The sequence below is a fragment of a genome, unplaced genomic scaffold, assembly GCF_019419815.1.
Source record: "Pyrus x bretschneideri cultivar Hongxiangsu unplaced genomic scaffold, Pyrus_bretschneideri_v1 Contig51, whole genome shotgun sequence".
In the NCBI taxonomy this organism is placed as follows: domain Eukaryota; kingdom Viridiplantae; phylum Streptophyta; class Magnoliopsida; order Rosales; family Rosaceae; genus Pyrus; species Pyrus x bretschneideri.
This window is the reverse complement of record NW_025999789.1, coordinates 921,118-942,951: the sequence shown is the minus strand read 5'-3', so window position 1 is coordinate 942,951 and position 21,834 is coordinate 921,118. Positions and strand designations below refer to the sequence as shown.

The 21,834-nt window shown below is 35.6% G+C and overlaps 1 protein-coding gene across 1 annotated transcript; it reads left to right on the top strand.

Annotated features, from left to right (window-relative positions):
* Positions 1 to 477: 477 nt before the first annotated feature.
* LOC103954004 (callose synthase 9) lies at positions 478 to 21,462 on the top strand. Its single transcript, XM_009365807.3, is given in 53 exon segments — positions 478 to 636; positions 808 to 1,012; positions 1,808 to 1,905; positions 2,105 to 2,268; positions 2,860 to 2,956; positions 3,413 to 3,523; positions 3,604 to 3,729; positions 4,261 to 4,350; positions 4,562 to 4,659; positions 4,783 to 4,900; positions 5,517 to 5,642; positions 5,774 to 5,850; positions 5,923 to 6,001; positions 6,771 to 6,893; positions 7,246 to 7,348; positions 7,515 to 7,638; positions 7,757 to 7,946; positions 8,064 to 8,116; positions 8,432 to 8,492; positions 8,621 to 8,702; positions 9,140 to 9,189; positions 9,971 to 10,057; positions 10,158 to 10,243; positions 10,375 to 10,399; positions 10,566 to 10,660; positions 10,746 to 10,827; positions 10,957 to 11,117; positions 11,226 to 11,346; positions 12,164 to 12,261; positions 12,348 to 12,438; positions 12,540 to 12,700; positions 12,786 to 12,895; positions 13,411 to 13,545; positions 13,799 to 13,867; positions 14,094 to 14,280; positions 14,949 to 15,063; positions 15,540 to 15,659; positions 16,031 to 16,105; positions 16,107 to 16,147; positions 16,234 to 16,317; positions 16,408 to 16,520; positions 17,021 to 17,073; positions 17,150 to 17,326; positions 17,614 to 17,661; positions 18,087 to 18,245; positions 18,592 to 18,705; positions 18,787 to 18,875; positions 19,028 to 19,186; positions 19,267 to 19,369; positions 20,050 to 20,169; positions 20,370 to 20,420; positions 20,524 to 20,706; positions 20,959 to 21,462. Coding segments are annotated over 52 exon segments (5,721 nt in total). The 5' UTR covers positions 478 to 636; positions 808 to 810; the 3' UTR covers positions 21,196 to 21,462.
* The last annotated feature ends 372 nt before the right edge of the window (positions 21,463 to 21,834 follow it).

Below are 21,834 nucleotides of genomic sequence, written 5' to 3'. Positions count from 1 at the left end.
CAGGGACCAAAATGAGAAGTTATGTAAATCTCAAGGACCATTTTGGCTAAAAAGCTAAAAAATTTTAATCCTAACTTGAGCAGCGTAATGCGATGATAACCTCGTTAAATGCATAAGATAATACTTTCCTCAAAAAAAACCAACAATAACGATGACTACCGATTGCAAGTGACCTTTTATCAAATAAGTGTTGTTCTTACATCACGACGTGAGTCCGAAACGATGACTACCGATTTTCCTTATCTTCGAAGGTGGTAATTACGTTGTTAATGCAAATTAATCTTTTGGGCCGTTGACAATATGGATAGGTGAGTCTCTAGATGAATACATGGATTGGGTCACGCGTCCACGGGAGATTTCTTCTCCGCGTCAATTCGAGAACCGGCCGCGACCAGTCACCAAACCCAAAACCCATACTCTCTCACCGGATGTACCCGGTCAAACCGGTTACCCGTCAGATCCATTTTTCTTCCTCCCTTATTCCTTTTGCCCTTTCCGCTTTCCCTTTTCATTTTTCAAAACCCACATTTCCTCCCACCACCTTCAAACAACGTCGTCCGAGCTGGAGACCGATTCAACTCTTCATCGACTCGGCCTTCTAGGGTTTCCTATGAACTGATTGATTTCCCAAATCTGGTACGCCGATTCTCCATGAATTTTGCTTCACTTTAGCTACTACTGTATATCTATCTCTGTATATATATATGTATGTATGTATGTATGTATGTATATCTGTCTGTTTGGTTGCCGAGAAAATCAGTGCAACGCCATTGGAATTTTCTCGAGATTTTACTCGCTGTTTTGCAGAAAATGTCTCGAGTTGAGCAGCGATGGGAGCATCTAGTCCGTGCCGTATTGAGCAGGGAGAGGATGGGGGCTGATGCGTATGGCCGGCATGCTACTGGAATTGCTGGAAATGTTCCTTCCTCACTTGCAAACAATAGGGATATTGATGAAATTCTGAGAGCTGCTGATGAAATCCAAGCCGAAGATCCCAATATCTCCAGAATCTGTATGTTACCCACTTCTTTTTTGTACTTTTTACTTCGGATTTTGATTTATATTTTGTAGCTTGCTTGGGTTGTGGAAATTAAGTTTGTTTTCCTAAATGTGACATAAGAATCAGCGAGGATACTTTGGTAGCTGGGGTGGGGGATTGAGTACTTGGTTTCTTTGGGCCAAAAGTATGATCGTCTGAGTTGATGAGAAGCAAAGTAACCCACCTTGTACATTTCCGCTACTGCTGTGGCCTTTCTCATGGTCTTAAAAGTTCATAATTGTTTTAGTTTTTAGCTTATTCCTACTAGAGTTGTGGCTTTTTGCATGACATGTAGTTATGCAAGATTTTAAGCTACTAAGAACCAAGATATATTCAAAATTGCATTACGCATAAAACTGATTGAGCATGCTTACCCATCCACATATGAGATGAGAAATAAAAAAATCAACTCAATATTTTCCTCAGTTGTTGTGAGTTACACTAGGAGGCCATTCCTGAAGTGCATAACTGCTTTTAGAAAGAAGCTCAAACAGCTCACTTGGAATTTCTTACACAAAAGGAAACAAGATCTACATGAAAAAAATACCTTTTAAATCTCTAAAATAGTGCCCCTCATTTTGTCAGACCAGATTGGCTGATGGCAGTTCTGTTCTGGTTCGTTTAGCTTAAAAAAATATTTGAACATGGGGAATCATCTAAAACTCAGTTGTTGCTGTAATTTGGTGGTGAAAAACCTGTATATCTTGCAAAATAATTAATTCTATGGTTGCAACTCACAATTTGAATGCGTTGATTGTCCCCCTGCAGTATGTGAGCATGCTTATTCTCTGGCTCAGAATCTGGATCCCAATAGTGAAGGAAGGGGAGTTTTACAGTTCAAGACTGGATTGATGTCTGTCATTAAGGTATATTTTCATATGAAGGCAGAATTATTTTTTTTTTTTTGGGGTTTGGGGGGGGGGGAGTTTGGAGCTGTTAAATGTGTATTTACTTTTCGTAAGCCTTATAAATGTACTTATCATCTCTTTATCAAAAAGAATTTATGTGCTTATGTTTTGTAATCTATTAAATTGAAATTGTTTGTCCCCTTGTGCAAATTTCCAGCAAAAGCTAGCAAAGAAGGAAAGTGGAACCATAGATAGAAGCCAGGACATTGCTCGCTTGCAAGAGTTCTACAAACTGTACAGACAGAAGAATAATGTAGAAAAGCTGCGGGAGGAAGAAATGAAGTTGAGGGAGTCTAGTGCTTTCAGCGGGAACCTGGGCGAGTAAGTTTCTCCGTTCCCAATATGACTCCAAAGATGTGTTTTATTTGTTTGCTTATTTTCTGTTCATTACACTGTGATGTCTTTACTCTGGTATCTAATAAGTTCTGCCTATAATTTTTTCTACTATTAAATGGATTTCCAATGTTGATACACGAGGCTTTAAGTTTAGATGCATGTATTCGTTCATGATTATCTGTAAGATTATATTAAGAATATTTTCAATAGCCTTCATTTAACAACTGTCACTTATCATGTTTTCCTTGGATGGGTATTGTTATTGTTTGGGTTACATGGTAGAAAGAAATTAACGGATATTTGAAGTTGTTAGTGGGACGGAAGCTGAGGAGGTGTGGGAAGAGGTCAAATATTGGGCAGTGCTTTTTATCTCCTATTTTTAGGAATATATCTCTATTGAGCAATATACTATACTGAAAGGCTGTAGTGTCTTGATTAGTCTTTGCCTTCATATTGATTTAGCTTCCTGTATTAATGTGCTTTTTATTTCTGCTACTGGTGAATTACTTGCCCACCCTACTCTTCAGACTTCTATGAAATAAAACTTGATTTGGTCACCTTTATTTGTTTAAACAGGTTAGAGAAAACAACAGTGAAGCGGAAAAGAGTTTTTGCAACTCTAAGAGTTTTAGGGATAGTTTTGGAGCAGCTGACTGAGGAAATTCCTGAAGAGGTTGGTCTTATAGTGTTACATATGTTTAATGCAAACTTATTCTTTATGGACCATGCTTGCATCATAGATTCATAATCATATTATTTAGTCTCCAACCCACACAATCACTATAGCCCCTGAACGGTTACTTGTCATTCCTAATGAGGTGTTTTGTTGGTTGCTTTAAATTAATGTTTTTTAATGGTTTTTTTTTTTTTTTTCTCGAGTTGTGTGTGCTCTCTTCAGCCAACTAGTGCTTATCAAAGCCATAATGTTCAGCCCTTGTTGACTAAACAAAGCACAAAGCACAAAACACAAAGTTGTTGAAAAAAAATACTCACTTCAATCTTAACAAGTGTCAAATTTACTATTTCATTTTTTATGTTCCTGTCTGGCGCATGATTGTTATATTTCCACCTGTTGTATCTATCTCCTACGTCTAGTTGCAGAATTGATTATATCTATTTTATATTGCAGTTGAAACGGGTAATGGAATCAGATGCGGCAATGACCGAGGACCTAATTGCCTACAATATTATTCCTCTGGATGCTCCCAACATTACAAATTCTATTGTTTCTTTGCCTGAGGTAATTGGTTTATTACTTACATGATTTAAGTTAACATCTTATGGTTAGTGTTTACTTTAATCAAAGAAAATAATGGCCAGGTACAAGCAGCAGTGTCAGCGTTAAAGTACTTCAGTAACCTACCAAAATTGCCATCAGATTTTCCAATCCCTGCTACAAGAGATCCAGACATGTTTGATTTTCTGCATTATACTTTTGGATTTCAGGTAATTGCATGCCTGATCACACTTTTTCTCTGAATCCAAATGTTGTCTTTGTCTTCCTTAGGTTTCAAGTTTCGACCAAGTTCTTAATTTGAATTTTACTTTCTCTATTTCAAGAAATCTTATGGGACATATTGACAATTTGGTTAGTGGCCTGAGTTAAGTAAATGCTACCATCTCAACACTCCACTGCCACTTACCCAGGACATCCTTGCTTCCATGAATGATTTTATTCACAATTATGTTGCACTGTGGAGAAGTGGACATCTGGTCTTCTGTTTTATGTGAACTTTTTGTGTCGGTCTTCTGCATAAAAATTGTTGCTTCTTTGAACAAAAAAGAAAAACATTCAATTTTGTTTCTTCTATAAAATTATAAGAACTGTGTTAAGCTGTTAACGTTATTATTAGTTACTGTTCCTTTTACTTTGGAACTGAATTTTCGTTCCATATTTAATCTGATAGTCTGATTTAGTTCCAAAGCACTATGATGCCAGTAATTTTCTGAGACTTGATGTTTCTTGTTGTGTGCCAGAAAGATAATGTCTCTAACCAGCGCGAACATATTGTTCACCTTCTCGCAAATGAGCAATCTCGGCTTCGTATTCCTGAAGTAATTGAAGCTGTAAGTTAAATATCTGTATTGTACTTAAGTTAAATATCTGTATTGTATGCTAGTCCATTCTGGGCTGACAAGGCATATGTCATCGTCATATGCACTTTCACCATTTTCTGTTGATAAAACTTCATTTCATATGAAAAGATTACTTAAATTTTTTACAATACTTGGGAAGATTTACATTCAGTCCATATGTTGTGCCTTTACATTGCTGCAGAAATTGGACGAGGCTGCAGCACAAAGTGTATTTCTGAAGTCCCTCGAGAACTATATTAAATGGTGTGACTACTTATGCATTCAGCCAGTTTGGAGCAAGTATGGACCTAGACCTGATTTAACACCCTTTCTGATTGTTCCTTGATTTTCTTATTGTTGTAAATTATGTTATAGAAAGGAGTTTGATGATAGAGACTCATTGAATAAGTCATTTTTGTGCAGTTTGGAGGCAGTTACCAAGGAAAAAAAATTGCTATTTGTTTCTCTGTACTTTCTGATCTGGGGTGAATCAGGCAATATTAGATTCCTTCCTGAATGCTTGTGCTACATATTTCATCATGTGAGTTAGTTACTTGATGCTATGAAGTTTGGTGGTGGACTTGGTTGTTGGTCTGCTTGTTCCTGTCTGTAGTTTTTTTCTTTGTCCACAGTTCCATGCAATTTTATTGTGGTTGGTGGAGCAAATCAATTGCAATATACGATCACTATTTCTGACGTGTCCTTTGTTTTCACGTATAAAAGTGTGTTATGAATTTTGTCTTCTTTTCCTCACTGAATTAAAGTTTGTCCAAACGTGATATGCATGCTAAGAGATGCAATGACTTTTATAATGTGATTGCATATCCCATTTTCATGGGATTGTGCTATTTCTCCTATTGGTTGTGTCATTGTGGAGTTTACTTTTCTCTTCTACTTTCAGAAGTTCTTAGGAATAACCCTAGTTTGAAAAAGCTTGGTGTCAAATTTGAAAAGCTTGTTCATCCTTTTGACCTTTATAAACTTTCTGAAACTTTATTTTTTTAATTGTTTCCTGATTTTTTTTCTGGCATTTGAATTTTAGTTTTTTATCACTGCTTAGCATGCTCTGTTATTGTGTGGGTCTTTCCAACTTTCTAATTGTATTTTGTTTCTGAAAATTATTCTTTCTCTTTTGAACCCTAAATTGTAATGTGCAGATGGTAAGGGAAATGGATGAAATTCTAAGGCAGCAGATTGCACAGCCAGCAAACAGTTGTACTTCTGACAAAGAAGTTTCTTTTCTTGACCAAGTTATCTATCCTCTCTATGAGGTTGTGGCTGCGGTACGTCTCTGGGAGGTCTTATTGGGATGTTCTTCTTTTTCATCCTTACTGTCTTCTCATTGATCTATCAGTTACTAACAAGATTATGGTGATTATTTCAAAATGGTCTCCTAATCTACAACTATGTGCAGGAAGCTGCAAACAATGATAATGGAAAAGCACCACATTCTGCCTGGCGCAATTATGATGATTTCAATGAGTACTTCTGGTAAGATATTTGCATGATTGTGCCATGTAACATATGTTCACACCTTGAAGGCTAACCAACTTTTATATGCAGGTCACTTCATTGCTTTGAACTTAGTTGGCCGTGGCGCAGAGTGTCATCTTTTTTTCAAAAGCCAGTACGAAGGTCAAAGGTGGGTTTCTTGCCTGATAATATATAATTTTACTTGTTGGAACATGGTTGATTATTTTCTCTCATTATATGTATGTACTTAATGCATGTTGAAACAAGTGCATTGATTTAATGAGTTAGTCAAGACCTTGGAATCATATTGTTTTCTTCAGTGGGCAGCTTAAGAACTGAATTTTTAGAAAATACTCTGTTAGAAATTTTGACATTGAAAATAATTAAAAATTATTACCTATCTTGACATAAGAAAGTCTTAAGTGTTCTAAATTAAAAAATAAATAAAAAAATGAAAATTTAGAATCATAAGAATATATGGTAATCTTACATTTAGTAATTGAAAGGCATTTGGAGTCCCTAAACCCTATCTTGACATAGAAAGTCTTAAATGTTCTAAATTTTCAAAAAAGAAGAAAAAAAAGAAAAAAAAAAGAAAAAAAAAATTTAGAATCATAAGAATTTATAGTAATCTTACATTTAGTAATTGAAAGGCATTTGGAGTCCCTAAACCCTATCTTGACATAGAAAGTCTTAAATGTTCTAAATTTTCAAAAAAGAAAAAAAAAGAAAAAAAAAGAAAAAAAGAAAATTTAGAATCATAAGAATTTATAGTAATCTTACATTTAGTAATTGAAAGCCATTTGGAGTCCCTAAAATTTTCAGCTATGCCTGAATATCCCTACCTCTGAATTGGCCAAAATGAAAGCCTGTTTTGTTGTTTTGTATATTACATATTGCTATACATGTGGTTAACATACACACCATATTTGTTACAGAATATACTTAAATCTGGCAGAAGTCAACATCGAGGAAAAACTTCATTTGTTGAGCACAGGACATTTCTCCATCTATACCATAGTTTCCACCGTCTTTGGATATTCCTTGTGATGATGTTTCAGGTTTGCATGCCTTATTTCATTTCTCTTATAAATTATCTTTATGTGGCCTTGTTTTCCTTACCCCATTGGTTATACCCATGCCACTTGCTGGCTACCCAAAAGGAAAAAATGAAAGCAAAGAACAGTGAATAATCCTTCATAATTTCCTCTTGTTCAGAAATTATTTTTGTCTGTCTAGTAAATGTCGTTCTCCAGTGTTTCTGTGGTCTGGGTTTCCCTTCTTTTATAATTGTAACTTTTCTTTAATACCAGTTATGTTTTGTTTTGCAATGTTTTTTGTCGCGATTTGTTAAAATTCCTTGTGCTTTATGATTGCTGTTGTAATAAATATGCTTTATCTGTGAACCTTCAGGGATTGACCATAATTGCATTCAATAATGGAAAGCTTGATTCGAAGTGTATTCGGGAAGTTCTCAGCCTTGGTCCAACATTTGTGGCAATGAAATTTCTTGAGAGTAGGGTTTCTCTTCTTAATGGGCTGATGTTGCTTCTTTACTGTCTCAGTCTCGTAAAAATTTATAATATTTAAGTGTTGTAGCCAAATATAGTCAGAAAAGGCATTTCTTTTTGTTGCACAGTACTAGAGTTCCTTCAGTATCTGAGAAAATACTTCTTGTGTAGGTGTTCTTGACATACGCATGATGTATGGTGCATATTCTACAACAAGGCGCCTAGCAGTTTCTCGAATTTTTCTCCGATTTGTTTGGTTTAGCGCTGCATCAGTGGTCATAACTTTTCTTTATGTGTAATTTCCTAACCACGTCTATTATTTAACATGTTTTACATGCTTTTATTTCTTATCTTTGAAGCTTTGTTTTAATGATTTTTAATCATTGGTAACATTCTATCTCTGTGCCTTTCAGGAAAGCTCTCCAGGAAGAGAGTAAACCAAATGGAAACTCAGTTATTTATAGACTGTATGTGATCATTATAGGCACATATGCTGGTATCCAGTTCTTCATTAGCTTTTTTATGAGAATACCAGCCTGCCACAATCTGACTAATCAATGTGATCGCTTTCCTCTGATTCGTTTTTTCAAGTGGATGCGCCAGGTTTTAATCTCACAACTTTCCCTTTTTGTTCTTTATGCCTTGATTTTTGTGTTCCCATCATATGATGATCTGCTTTACTGATCCATTTGTTTATTGTTTCCTATGTTGATTTTCAAGGAACGGCATTATGTTGGACGTGGGATGTATGAGAGGACCACTGATTTTATCAAGTACTCCCAAAATCACAATTCTCTCTTAAGTTTAATTTTTTTTGGAAACTTTGTATGAACATAATAACAAGTGTTGTCTCTTATTGAATGCTGTATGCTCACTATGCTTACTTACCAAAAGTATAAAAAAAGAATTATATTAAGTATTTAAACATATAATGGTGTTGATTAAAAAGCTCAAGGGTTTTAAAGTCAGGATCCTTCTGGTGTTCTTTGTTCTCTTTTTACAGGTATTCAAATTCAAATAGCATTGGTAATTTGATGTTTAAACCCACTTGTGTGCTGCTAAGATTTTTTATTCTTGTTTTGTTGCAGGTATATGCTTTTCTGGCTTGTGATTTTGAGTGGAAAATTTTCATTTGCTTATTTTCTTCAGGTTTGTTATGTTGAACATTTTTCCGTGGCAGTGTTGTTCGTGAATTAGTTATTTAAATGATTGTGAATCAACTTCTTTTTCCCTTTTGTGCTAAATATTGCTTTCTAAAAGTTCTCTTTGGTTTACAGATCAAGCCATTAGTGAAACCAACTAAGACAATTGTGACAATGTCTCCTATACGCTATACTTGGCATGACTTAGTTTCTGAAAGTAAGCAACTGGTCTCTCATTCGATGGATATTTTATTTAAAGTTTGATACTTTGAAATATACTTTATTTCTAATTTGTTTTGTAACTGCACTGAATTAATACATTTAAAAACTTCAATAGTTAAGTTTAAAGCAAAATGGAGAATCTTATGGTTTTTTTATTTATATGTAAATGTGTCTTCTGTAAACTGATGCCTTTTAAAGCAGGATTCTGAATGCAAGTGAAATTTGGAACGATGTTATGATTCTTGTTTTCCATTAAGCTGTCTAATGTGTTATTTTATCTTTAATTTTATAATAGCATATATGCGGAAGATGGATTGTAGTTAGAAAACATTTATTTTGGTAATTAGATCTCTTGGTTATAATCTTAATCTTAGTGAAAACACTAATTTTTCCCAATCATACTTCAAACTGATTAATTTTGTATGCTTGCAGACAATCATAATGCCTTGACAATTGCTAGTTTATGGGCTCCTGTGATACTTGTAAGTTGGAATTCTATTATCAACATTATTATTTTGATTTTTTATTCACTCAAGTCTGCAGTCCTGCACTTTTGTGCTTACTAAACAATGTTTTAAAAGGCTTGCCTCAGGGTGCGCCTAGGCGTCCTCTGAGGCTGGGCGTGAGGGTTGCCGCCCCTGTTTTGAGGGAGTGGGCAGAAGGCGGCAGAAGGCGCTGCCGGAGCGGCCTAGGCATACCTTAGGGTTTTTTTTTTTGTTTTTTATATAATGGATGTGTGTGCTGTCTGCGTGCATTGTTATGTGTGCTCATTGTGCTTTTCATCCTCTATTATATATATATATATAATATAATATAATATAATATAATATGTGTATATATATATGTGTGTGTGCTCAGGGTGATTATTGATTAATAATCTTCCTTTTTTTAATATAATATATGTGTATGCTCAGTGTTTTTATTAAAAAATTTAGGTCCCGTGAGGCTTCACCCCACGCCTCATGCGTAGGTTGGGCTGTCCCTCGGACGCCTTGCCCACGCCTCACGCTTTTAATAACTATGGAGTTTATGAGATCAGGGTTGAGTTAACGTGTGATTCATTCCAAATTAAAGCAGCTTTTGAAGTTTCTCATTAGGGGCTTAAAGTAGTTTTAATGGCAGCTACAAGTTAAAAGTAAACTAGACTTCTGTTCTGAGGCCTTTATATATTCTTTAGATCAGAGGAATAACTCAATTCCGATTTACTAGTGCGTGTTAGTTTTCCTTTCTTTCACCTGACCATGATCCGGTCTATTCGTGCAGATTTATCTTTTAGATATCCATGTATTTTACACCATTATATCTGGTGTGTGGGGATTCTTGCTTGGAGCAAGAGATCGACTTGGAGAGGTCAGATGTTGTTGTTATTTCAGCTGGCACTAGAGCAGTATCCTGTTGAGTTCTTATTAATTCTTGCTGAAATGTTTAATATCTGTATTATAATCTCCAGATTAGATCACTGGAAGCACTTCATCAACTTTTTGAGCAATTTCCTGGAGCTTTTATGAACAATCTTCATGTGCCTCTTCCTGACAGGTTATATATATGTATTTCATTCAATTGATTGATTTTTTTCATATAATCAGCAATACCACAATTTTTTTATTATCTTATCTCAAGTCTTTAAAACTAAAAGATTTTTTTTTTTCTTTTTTTTTTTCTGGCAGGACTTCCCAACAGCCTTCCAGTGAGGTGAGCCTGTAAAATTGGGGAAAAGAAGTCACCTATTACTAGTTGATAAATTTAACTAATCATTGTTTACTTTTACCTAGCTGAAATATGTTGAATCAATTATGACTTACTTTAATGGTTTATTTAAGTCCATTGCAAAATTTACCTATACGGTGTGTGTTTCAAGGACCTTGAGAAGAACAAGGTTGATGCTGGTAGATTCTCTCCGTTTTGGAATGAGATTATAAGAAATTTGAGGGAAGAAGATTATATCACCAACTTGTGAGTATTGAAATTATTCCTGTGATTTTACTGTACTTTTGCACATTCTTTCGATTACTCAGTCAGTTATTTTACTTTCTTCCAGAGAAATGGAGTTGCTTGCCATGCCTAAAAACTCTGGAAATCTTCCCTTGGTTCAGTGGCCCCTTTTTCTTCTCTCTAGCAAGGTCACCAGTTCTTTAATTTTTAACGTGCACTCAGTTTCAAGACATTCTAATTGTACATTCAATTTTTTTTTTTTTTGGGGTAAAATACTACTTCAAAATTTTTATTGTATTTAATATTTGGTTATGTAGATATTTGTGGCCAAGGATATTGCTGTTGAGAGCAGAGATTCACAAGATGAACTTTGGGAGAGAATTTCAAGAGATGACTATATGAAGTATGCCGTCCAGGAGTGCTTCCACATCATTAAGCTAATCTTAGATGAAATATTGGAAGGCGAAGGAGGGAAGTGGTAAGTTTATGTTTGAAGATAAGAATGCTTCTAATATGAGCTCCCATTTAATGAGCACATGTTTTGAGTGTAGGGAAAAATTTATATAATTCTATCCCATCTTATCAGGATTGAACAGGTGTACAAGGATATTCATGCAAGCATAGAGAAGAAGACTGTTCATGTTGATTATCAACTGACTAAGCTGCCACTTGTGATATCAAGAGTTACTGCATTAATGGGAATTCTGGTTTGTATTTCTTTATTGGTTCCTTGATGTAATTCTGGTTTTTATAAATGGATATGTTGTTTCAATCTCATTACTAATATAGTGAATAGAGTCATGTTGCCTGTCCATGGAACATCTAGGTTGCTGAGGCGGACTCTTTTTTTCCCATTTCTTTTGTACTGGCTGATGTCTTGGGTAGCTAGATAGGTTCTTTGCTACCTTGTCAGATGATGTCTCCTAATTTCCGTAGCCTTATTCTATTGTTCTAGATGTGTTGTTTATAATTATATAGATATGTTTTCAAGCTACATATATGTATCAGGGCACTTCTTTTCTATTTTTGTTAATGTTTCTTATGATCAACCCCTTCTTGCTTGGATGTGGTACTTGTTTTTATAAAAGTATATATTTGATATTAAGTTTCCAGTTGTGAGGACAATGCTGCCAAGTGGTTTAAGTTATGTCTTTTCATTGTATGTGTGTACATGTGTGCATATGACAATTCATTTAACTGTTATACCTAACCTTTGCATTTAGGAACATAAAAGGGAAATGGGGTGGAAGGTTTTTTTCTTCAAATGGGTTTAGACTTTTGGTCTGAAAGTAAGAAATACCTTCGATGGGAATCTTGAACAGGGTTTTGTCCTCTTTGTTTGGGCGAGTGATAGTTGTGTAACGTTTGGGAAGGCAACTTTCTACAATTTAAATTATCTTTCTGAGTTTTCTTTTCTTCTAATTACAAAAAAATTGGTATCGTCGTATAGTTATTTGTTTGTGCTTTATTCTGGTATATCGATTTCTTTTTACTCAAATACCACTTCGTTTATATAATGCACAGAAAGAAGGGGGAACACCTGAACTGGAGAAAGGTGCAGTTAAGGCTGTTCAAGATCTTTATGATGTTGTGCACCATGACATCCTTTCTATGGACCTGAGGTCAGTTAAACATGTATGTGTACGGATAGTGTTTCCATTGCTTGATTCTAGTCTACTTATATCACTTTATTGGCTGCCAATTTTAGGGGAAACTATGAGACATGGAAATTGTTGTTAAATGCAAGGACAGAAGGTCGTCTGTTTGCAAAGTTGAAGTGGCCTAAGGACCCTGAGTTGGTATGTTTGAGTAGATTACCTGACCTCCTTAGTTGGGTTTACGTTTAATGTTCAGTAGTATGTTGTGCTTCTGCTTCTTTTTAATTATCGAGGATATGCAGAGATCGCAAGTCAAAAGATTGTATTCACTGTTAACCATTAAAGATTCGGCTGCCAATGTACCTAAAAATCTGGAGGCAAGACGCAGGCTCGAGTTCTTCACAAATTCCCTTTTTATGGAGATGCCTGCAGCAAAGCCAGTCCGTGAGATGTTATCGTTCAGGTAATACATTCTTCATCTCCTTTTCTGTAAGATTGGTGTGCTTCATATGCCTGCCTTTCTCATCTTTTTCTTCATGTGCATGCAGTGTGTTTACTCCATACTATGCTGAGATTGTGCTGTATAGTATGGCTGAGCTCCAGAAGAAAAATGAGGATGGAATATCAATATTATTTTACCTTCAAAAAATTTATCCAGGTAGTTTTTTGATTCCTTTACTGAGGATCTTATTCTTGTTTCTTTGTGCTTTATGATGTAGTTGATGTGCTTATGTGCACAATTAAGTGTCCTAAGTTGGGGTTAATGGTTTCTTCTTCTCACAGTCTGCTCAGGTGATATTTTAGAGTTTATTTGTTAGATTTACAAGAGGTTGAATTACTGAAACAGTCATCCTGGCCAGCTTTGTCTTAGACTCTTAGGTTATTGTGTTTCTTCCTTTCCCTGTTTCAAACCATATGCGTTTTATGCAGTATTTTATTTTCTCAATTTTTTCATCTACTGAGCCTAGTGCTCCATCTCGGGGGTTGACATCCACCCCTCCTCACCCCTGTTCTTGTTCTTTTTCTGTTTCTATCTCTTTTATACATCCTTGTTTGTTTCATTTAGATGTGTATTTCATTTGCACAGTTGCACTATGGGTAAAGTTTATGGTTTTGATAGTAGATGTTGTCTTCCGGCCTTGCCTGATATTTTGACATCATTTTTCTTGGCAGATGAGTGGAAGAACTTTCTTGCCCGAATTGGCCGTGACGAAAATGCTCTTGACTCTGAACTCTTTGACAATTCCACTGATATCCTTGAGCTTCGTTTTTGGGCCTCTTACCGAGGTCAAACATTAGCCAGAACAGGTAAATATTTTTCATAATCAATGTCCATGGTTTCTTGTCTCTCCCCCCCCTCTCCTTCTCTCCCTCCCTCCCTCCCTCTCGCTCTCCTTCTTTCCCTCCCTCCCACAGATACATTTTTATTTTGTGAGTTCCATTTAATTCATTTCTTTCTTTCATTGTTTATTTTATATATTTAATACCCCTGAACGCGTGTGTGCTTGTCTTAGTGAATTCATGGGTTTGCCGCTAAATATCTAAGTTCTGTGATCTGCAGTTCGTGGAATGATGTATTATAGGAAAGCTCTTATGCTTCAGACCTATTTGGAGAGAATAAATTCTGGAGGTTGGCAGCATATTTGTTATTATTATTTGTTCTCATTCAGTTATTATTACTAGTACTACTACTTAGCTGCTACTTATACTGTTTCATTTTATCGTATTTTGTATATTTGTTATTATTATTTGTTCTCATTCAGTTATTATTACTACTACTACTACTTAGCTGCTACTTCTACTGTTTCATTTTTCATATTTTGTCCTGCTGTTTGATCCATTTCTTTATCTGTTAGAAGGAGCAGATGTGGAGGGTGCAATTTCCAGTAATGACGCAACTGATACTCGAGCGTTTGAGTTATCTCCTGAAGCACGTGCTCATGCTGACTTAAAGTTTACATATGTTGTAACATGTCAAATATATGGAAAACAGAAAGAAGGCCAAAAACCTGAGGCTGCAGATATAGCAATGCTTATGCAAAGGTGAATTGTTATATGAACTAATTATCAATGGAACAGTCACCTTTCATTCTTTTTCACATTGCCCAATTCCATGTGTATGGCTTCTGCATTCCTATGGGGTGTATTTTGTGCGTTTTTTGTGGGATGGGGATGGTAATGGTATTATGGTTTGTTTATGCTAGTTTGCACAGTGCTCAATTAACTTGGGTCTAACATCAGGGGATAGGTTGGTCAGTGTTAGATTGGATTAGTTTGTTTTCTTCTCTTCTCTTCTTTGAAGAGTCTCTTATGGTTTGACAGGAGTGTTAGGATACAGTTAGACCATCCTCCATTTCCTTCGCATAAGAAACCCATTTTATGATTAATAAACATTTGTTTTTGAACAATTTTTTTTTTTGTCATTAATAATAAACATTAAACAGTAAGGATGGTTGAGAATTAGATTCCTTCAATCTCATTGGTCATTACTGTCTAACCATTTTCGGGTATCCCTTTTTTGTTGATTGTTTTTGGAGTTTTGCTTCTATTGTTCTTGTACATATTATGCATCTGTAATTTGCTTGTCCTTATCCTAACATTTTGGTTATTCTTTCCAATGAAGTTGTTTGTATTTTTGTTGGGTGTATGCTTAAAAAATTCTACCTGACATAATCTTCTTTACATAATTTTTCTATTTAATTTGTTGTTAGATATGAGGCTCTTCGGGTTGCTTTTATTGATGAAGTTGAGACTTTGAAGGATGGTAAAGTGCACAGAGAGTTCTATTCAAAACTCGTAAAGGCTGATATCAATGGGAAGGACAAGGTTCAAAATTTTTTATTTTGCCTTATAATTTATGTAGCATAGACCCTCTTTTAGGATTTGAAGGGTTCAGTTATTTTTTGCCTCTCTTTCTTTGGTTTTATTATTATTATCATTTTTTTTTCTCTTTTGGATTTATTGACTAGTTTTACCGTATGCATACATAAAAGCTTAATCCCATATCTTCTAACTCTGGCACCTTGAAAGAAGAAATCTAGAATTAGAGATCGAAGTGTCATTGTCTTCCAAGATCTATCTGTTTAGTTTGACTTTTAATGGATAAACTACTAATACTACATAGTTTTATGTCTTACATGCATGGAGTAAAAGCTCGTTTAATTATCCCTACTAATTTTTCTATATTTAGTAGTTCTAGGTTCGAGGGATGCTAGAATAGATATGCTTTAGAAAACATGTTACCTTTTCACTCTTGTTGACATTATGTTTCTTTTATGTTAACAATTGCTTGGATTTCACAGGAAATCTACTCCATAAAACTGCCTGGAAATCCGAAACTTGGTGAAGGAAAACCGGAGAATCAAAACCATGCAATTGTATTTACTCGTGGAAATGCAATTCAGACAATCGACATGAATCAGGTAACCAATTGTTTTTTTTTTTTTCCTGCTATTTCATATCTGATATTTTGTGTTGTGTTGCTCTGCTAGAGATTTTTGGGTTAATGCTAAGAAACTCATACCATGCTTGTGTTGACTACTGGTTTACGTGATATATTATGTGCCTTCCATCTTGGTTGGTAAAAGTTAGAATTCATAACAGAAGTGCCGTTAACTCTGATTGTGGAAACGTATTGTCGATTGTAATTGCTTATTTGGAAAACAGAAGTGTTTTGAACTCTGGTTGTGGACGAGTATTGTCAGGATCTTTAAGAAGTTTGTAGTCCAGGTTGTTCATTATGTTCTATTGTTTTTCTAATTAACTACAGTGTATAATCTTTGTCCTCTTGTAGGATAACTATTTTGAGGAAGCTTTGAAGATGAGAAACCTACTTGAAGAATTCCATACTGATCATGGTATCCGTACGCCCTACAATTCTTGGCGTTAGAGAGCATGTCTTTACAGGAAGGTGAATTTAAATTGTATCCTCTGGGTTTTATCTTAATAGAGCAAAATTTGTTATTTGTTTTAAATAGTAGTGTATATTTTGTGCAGTGTTTCTTCTTTAGCATCATTCATGTCCAATCAGGAAGCAAGCTTTGTAACTCTAGCTCAGCGTGTTCTTGCAAATCCTCTGAAGTAAGTCCATTGTGTGATGCCAATGTATTTATCAGCGTCCCTGGGTCTATAAAATCTAGACTTGAAACTGACATAATAGGCCATGTACAGGGTCCGTATGCATTATGGTCACCCTGATGTGTTTGATAGAGTGTTCCACCTAACTCGAGGTGGTATTAGCAAGGCTTCTCGTGTAATTAACATTAGTGAAGATATCTTTGCAGGTACGACTCTTGGTTGATAAATTGCTGTTGTACTTTTTTCCCCCATGTACTGTCTTCCTGCACGCTGTATACCTTAGTGAAACACCCCCTGAAAACTTAATATTGTTTGTTAAAAAACCCAGAAAACTGAGTTTTTTTCTTAGGCCCTAAATGGGGATTATTGATAAAGTTTGGGGCTTGAATTAAGGATTAATAAACAATAAATTAAGGGCTTCAATAATTAGAACAAAATTGGCAATTTATTGCCAGCAAGTGTTTGATGTTATGCTTTCTGCTAAATCCCCTAAATTTTTTAATTTGAATGACAAAAACCATCTTTTCATTTTCTCATTTTTGTTTCTAAAGTTTTAGACTAACCCCAGGGCATTGTTTGATCTCTTGGATTGCTTCTAGAGTGCTAATTGAGATGCTAGCTAGTTGACGGCGTATGTGTCAATATAGGCATTCAAATTGTTTTTAAAAAGGATTTAATTCAAACTTCATTTGGTTTTGTTGTGCAGGATTCAACTCAACTTTACGCCAAGGAAATGTGACTCACCACGAGTATATTCAGGTAGGTTTCTTTTGTTTTTCTTTTTCTCATTTGAGAGTTGAGACCGAGGATGTGAGATTCTAATAACAATTTTCAGGTTGGCAAGGGACGAGATGTTGGGCTCAATCAAATTGCTGTATTTGAGGGGAAGGTTTCTGGTGGTAACGGTGAACAAGTTCTAAGTCGAGACGTATACAGGCTTGGGCAGCAATTTGATTTTTTCCGGATGCTGTCATTTTATTATACCACCGTTGGCTACTATTTTTGTACAATGGTATGTACTTATATAATCTTATTATCAAACAAGTTCTTCCTAACAGTTATCTTAGTTATTCCAAATGGAGCTTTCTTTAAATATTGTTGTCTCTAGTTTGGCTTCAATAATCAATCATAATGCTTTTTCCATGTATTAAGATCCCAAGTTGTTTTTATTTTTACTGCTTCATACTCACATGTTTACTGCCTTTAACCAATAGAATTGTTTTCCATTGATATATATAAATTGGTCATTAAGCTACTTGATTTTATATCTAACTAGTCTTGTTTTCTTTGCTTGTGCAGTTAACAGTGCTGATGGTATATGTTTTTCTTTATGGAAAAATATATTTGGTAGGTTTTGTTTTTGCTGACCTCATGCTACATTTTCTATGCATATGTGGTTAATAGTAGTAATCATCAGTCTGTGCTGATATATGCATGCATGTTTACTTCTACCCTTGCATGTCTGTTTAAGCAAATTTTTAAGCTTATATGCCATTGATGGTGGAGATTTGGTACTGTAGGAATCATTTTAGGTTAAATCTGCTTAATCTTCAATTGTGATGTATTTGGTTTTGGTTATATTATATATGTAAAAGAATGACACAGGTTTCACGAAAAATAAAAAATAAAAAATAAAAGCATGGCATAGTTAAGTTTCCTTTTTTCTTTTCTCCTCTTGTTTTATGCTTACCTTTGAGTGTGTGCGTGCTTGTGGGTCACATGAACAATGTACATTCTAAATTATTCTCATGGCAAGCGTGTTCTTGTTTTAGGCATTATCTGGTGTTGAGTCAAGGTTGACGGACATAGCTTTGGTGACAAAGAATACAGCGCTGACTGCTGCTCTTAATACCCAATTTCTCATCCAAATTGGTATCTTCACTGCAGTCCCAATGATTCTAGGCTTCATCTTGGAACAAGGTTTCCTGAGGGTAATCACACTATTCTAATTGGTCTAAGTGATCTAGCTTGCTTATTCATATTAATCTGTTGACTTTAGGCATGCAGTTTAATCTGTTTTCTTAAATCCATAACTGTGATACTAATTTTAGTAGTATGAGCAACGATGTTGTCACTACTGTTGTGATCCACTACTCTTAAATGAAAGTCATTATTAGCAGTACACATTTACTTAAAACCCATTACATTTGGGAACTTGGTGGAGGTCCTATTTTTCTATTTTCAGTATATTCTGGTATGGTAATAATATGTTTCGAAGAAAGTTTAGTTTCCCCCTTCTTGACTATTTTCCAATTTTTCCATTGACTCCTGCTGCAGGCCATAGTCAGTTTTCTCACAATGCAGCTGCAGCTTTGTTCTGTCTACTTCACATTCTCTTTGGGTACAAAAACTCATTATTTTGGCCGGACTATTCTTCATGGTGGTGCAAAGGTTTGATTTCCTGCTTTCCTTTTCATGCTTCATTAATTTCTTTGGTAGATGACATATCAATTTATGCTTATTTCTTTACAGTATCAAGCAACAGGCAGGGGATTTGTAGTTCGTCACATTAAATTTTCAGAGAACTACAGGCTCTACTCTCGCAGTCATTTTGTTAAAGGGTATGGTTCCTTGTCACTTTCTTTGTTTTATCTCTCCTCTGTTTTAATAATATTTTGATTCCATGTTTATAAGGCAAATGCTACCAATCTCAAAAATAACGCAGTTTTCAGATTTTGTGTTCTATTTAACTTGTTTACTTTGTTCTTCTCAGATTGGAAGTAGTGCTTTTGTTGGTCGTGTACCTTGCCTATGGCGATAATGATGGGAGTGCTCTAACATATATTCTTCTCACAGTGACCAGTTGGTTTATGGCACTTTCTTGGCTCTTTGCTCCATATTTGTTCAATCCGTCTGGTTTTGAGTGGCAGAAGTAAGTTCTGTTTCATTTACATTCTTTAAATTTGTTATTCTATTGTACTTCATTGGTTAACCCATTATATGTCCTTATAGGATTGTAGAGGATTTTCGAGATTGGACAAATTGGCTTCTTTACAGAGGTGGAATTGGAGTTAAGGGTGAAGAAAGCTGGGAAGCTTGGTGGGAGGAAGAACTGGTAATACCCATGATGCAAGATTCCTCCTAGTTATCTTCACTCTTTTACCCCTTCAATTGCTTTACTTGTTAAAGTTAATTTCTAGTGACAACTTCTGTTTAAGCACTGTCTAGACAATAATTAATTTTTCAGTCTAATGGTGACCCTATAAAATAAGAATGCTTGTGATGGGGAGTTCTTGAAAGAATCTGGTGGATGCCTGCCCCACCCCAGGAGCATATGCTTCAAAAAATTACCATAGGGTAGATTGATAACAATTGGTAACTCTGGAAAAATGTCCACTCGTATAACCCAGGAGATAAAATACTTTACAAAGGAGGATTGGTAAGTTACCAGTTCAGTAAGTCTGGTACCAGATACTTTTGAAATAGGAACTGTACTAATGAAAGTACCAGGTTGTTAGGGGTTGGGGTTCCCAAAGCAGCTTGGTAAACGCTCAAGTTGCGTAAGCAGCCCCTCTTAAACAAGGGTGTGGTATGTCTTCCTTATCTAGACCCTTCTTATACTGGGTCATCATCTTGTGGAACCGTTATGTTACAATGTTGTAGCCTTTTGTCCTTGTTTACCTCCTCAATCACTGTCTCAGTGAAATTGTGTGCTTTCATTGTTTGTTTTTTGGTTGCTCTATTGTGTTAGTTTTTTATATTCCCTTGTTTATGTTCCTGAGATTTCATCTGCAGGCACATATTCGGACTTTTGGTGGTAGGATTGCGGAGACAATTTTGAGTCTGAGATTCTTTATCTTTCAGTATGGCATTGTCTACAAGCTAAATGTGAAAGGAGACAGTACGTCATTGACGGTAATAGTTTATTTTATATTAATATGGGCTTTCCTTCCCATTCCTTCAAAATGCATCCTATTTTCCTATGCTTGTAACTGTTGCACTTTGTTGTCTATCCCGGGTTCAGCAATTTCTGGGTCTGTATATAAGCTGATGCGTTTAATATTTTCTGATCCTTCATGCATTTTCTTGCCCTAATATTTCATGTCTTACTGTAGGTGTATGCCATCTCATGGGTGGTTCTGGCAGTGCTTATACTCCTTTTCAAGGTGAAGTTGAAACTACTGAGCGATAACATCTATTTCGGCCTAAATTATGTGATGCAAGTCCTGTTTCTATGTAATTCATAATTTTTTTGCTTTGGTTTCACAGGTGTTTACCTTCAGCCAGAAGATATCTGTTAACTTCCAGCTTGTGCTGCGTTTCATTCAAGGTGTATCCTTCTTGTTGGCACTTGCCGGTTTAGCAGTTGCAGTTAAATTTACAGATTTGTCAATTGCAGACGTTTTTGCTTCGATTTTAGCCTTTATACCCACTGGGTGGGGAATCCTTTCTGTAAGTCTTTTCATTTCCTATTCTTTTATTTCTTTTCTTACCACTCCACACTCGTTTATGTTAAGTTGTAGGAAAATTAAATTGGAACAATTTGTGTTTTGTGTTACGCATATACAATTTCCGTTCGTTATATTTTAGCCTGACCAAATTACTTTGGGAACCGATTGTGTAATTGAAAATTAGTTGAGTATGTATCAGTAATGCCCTCTTCCTCCCGTTTATATTGACGTTAATCTGTGTGATGTTTTCCAGATTGCTATAGCTTGGAAACCGTTGATGAAAAAACTTCACCTGTGGAAGTCCATTCGTTCCATTGCCCTTCTATATGACGCCGGGATGGGGATGATCATATTCATACCCATTGCATTATTCTCATGGTTCCCATTTGTATCGACATTCCAAACGCGGCTCATGTTCAACCAGGCTTTCAGCCGAGGGTTGGAGATCTCTCTCGTCCTTGCCGGAAACAACCCCAACACCGGAATATAGTCACCGAGTTTTTGTTCCCTTTGTGTATCATTTTAAGTAGCTTATGTTCCCCGGTAAACGTATGGGTAGCGTGTAATCTTTTTGGTTCTTTGATCTAGCTTGTCCACTAATCGTTGTAAATACTAGTGTATATCATTGATCGTGTCGCATTTCGCCATTCGGTTTAGTCGCTTGTGTGCCGCTTTGTGTACGAGGAATGTATACTGATAATATATACAGTTTTTAGCGACCAAACTATCAATGATTTTCGAGATTTTGTGGCTTGAAGCACTTCGTGAACACTTTCTTTCTGAATCTTTACTGGTTCGTTTCTTTTGATACTCGGGTATGCATGAATGAACTCGAAATTGTGTCTACCGAGCTAATAATTTAGACCAATTGTTCTTGCTATATTAAGTTCGAATCTCGTAGTTCTATCGATCAAAATTGAAGGCTAGAAAAGACCCAATTGAAATTTCATCCTAATTGGACCCAAAGTTGCCCGTGTGGTTGCCAAACGCTCAAGGCAGTCAAATTTTAATGTTAAGTTAACCATGCATGTAAATGACATTTGCAAGACGCGTGATCGCGCAGAGATCAACAAGATTTAGATTGAAACTTTGATTTGGATTAAAATTGATAACGAGTTTAATTGCAAAG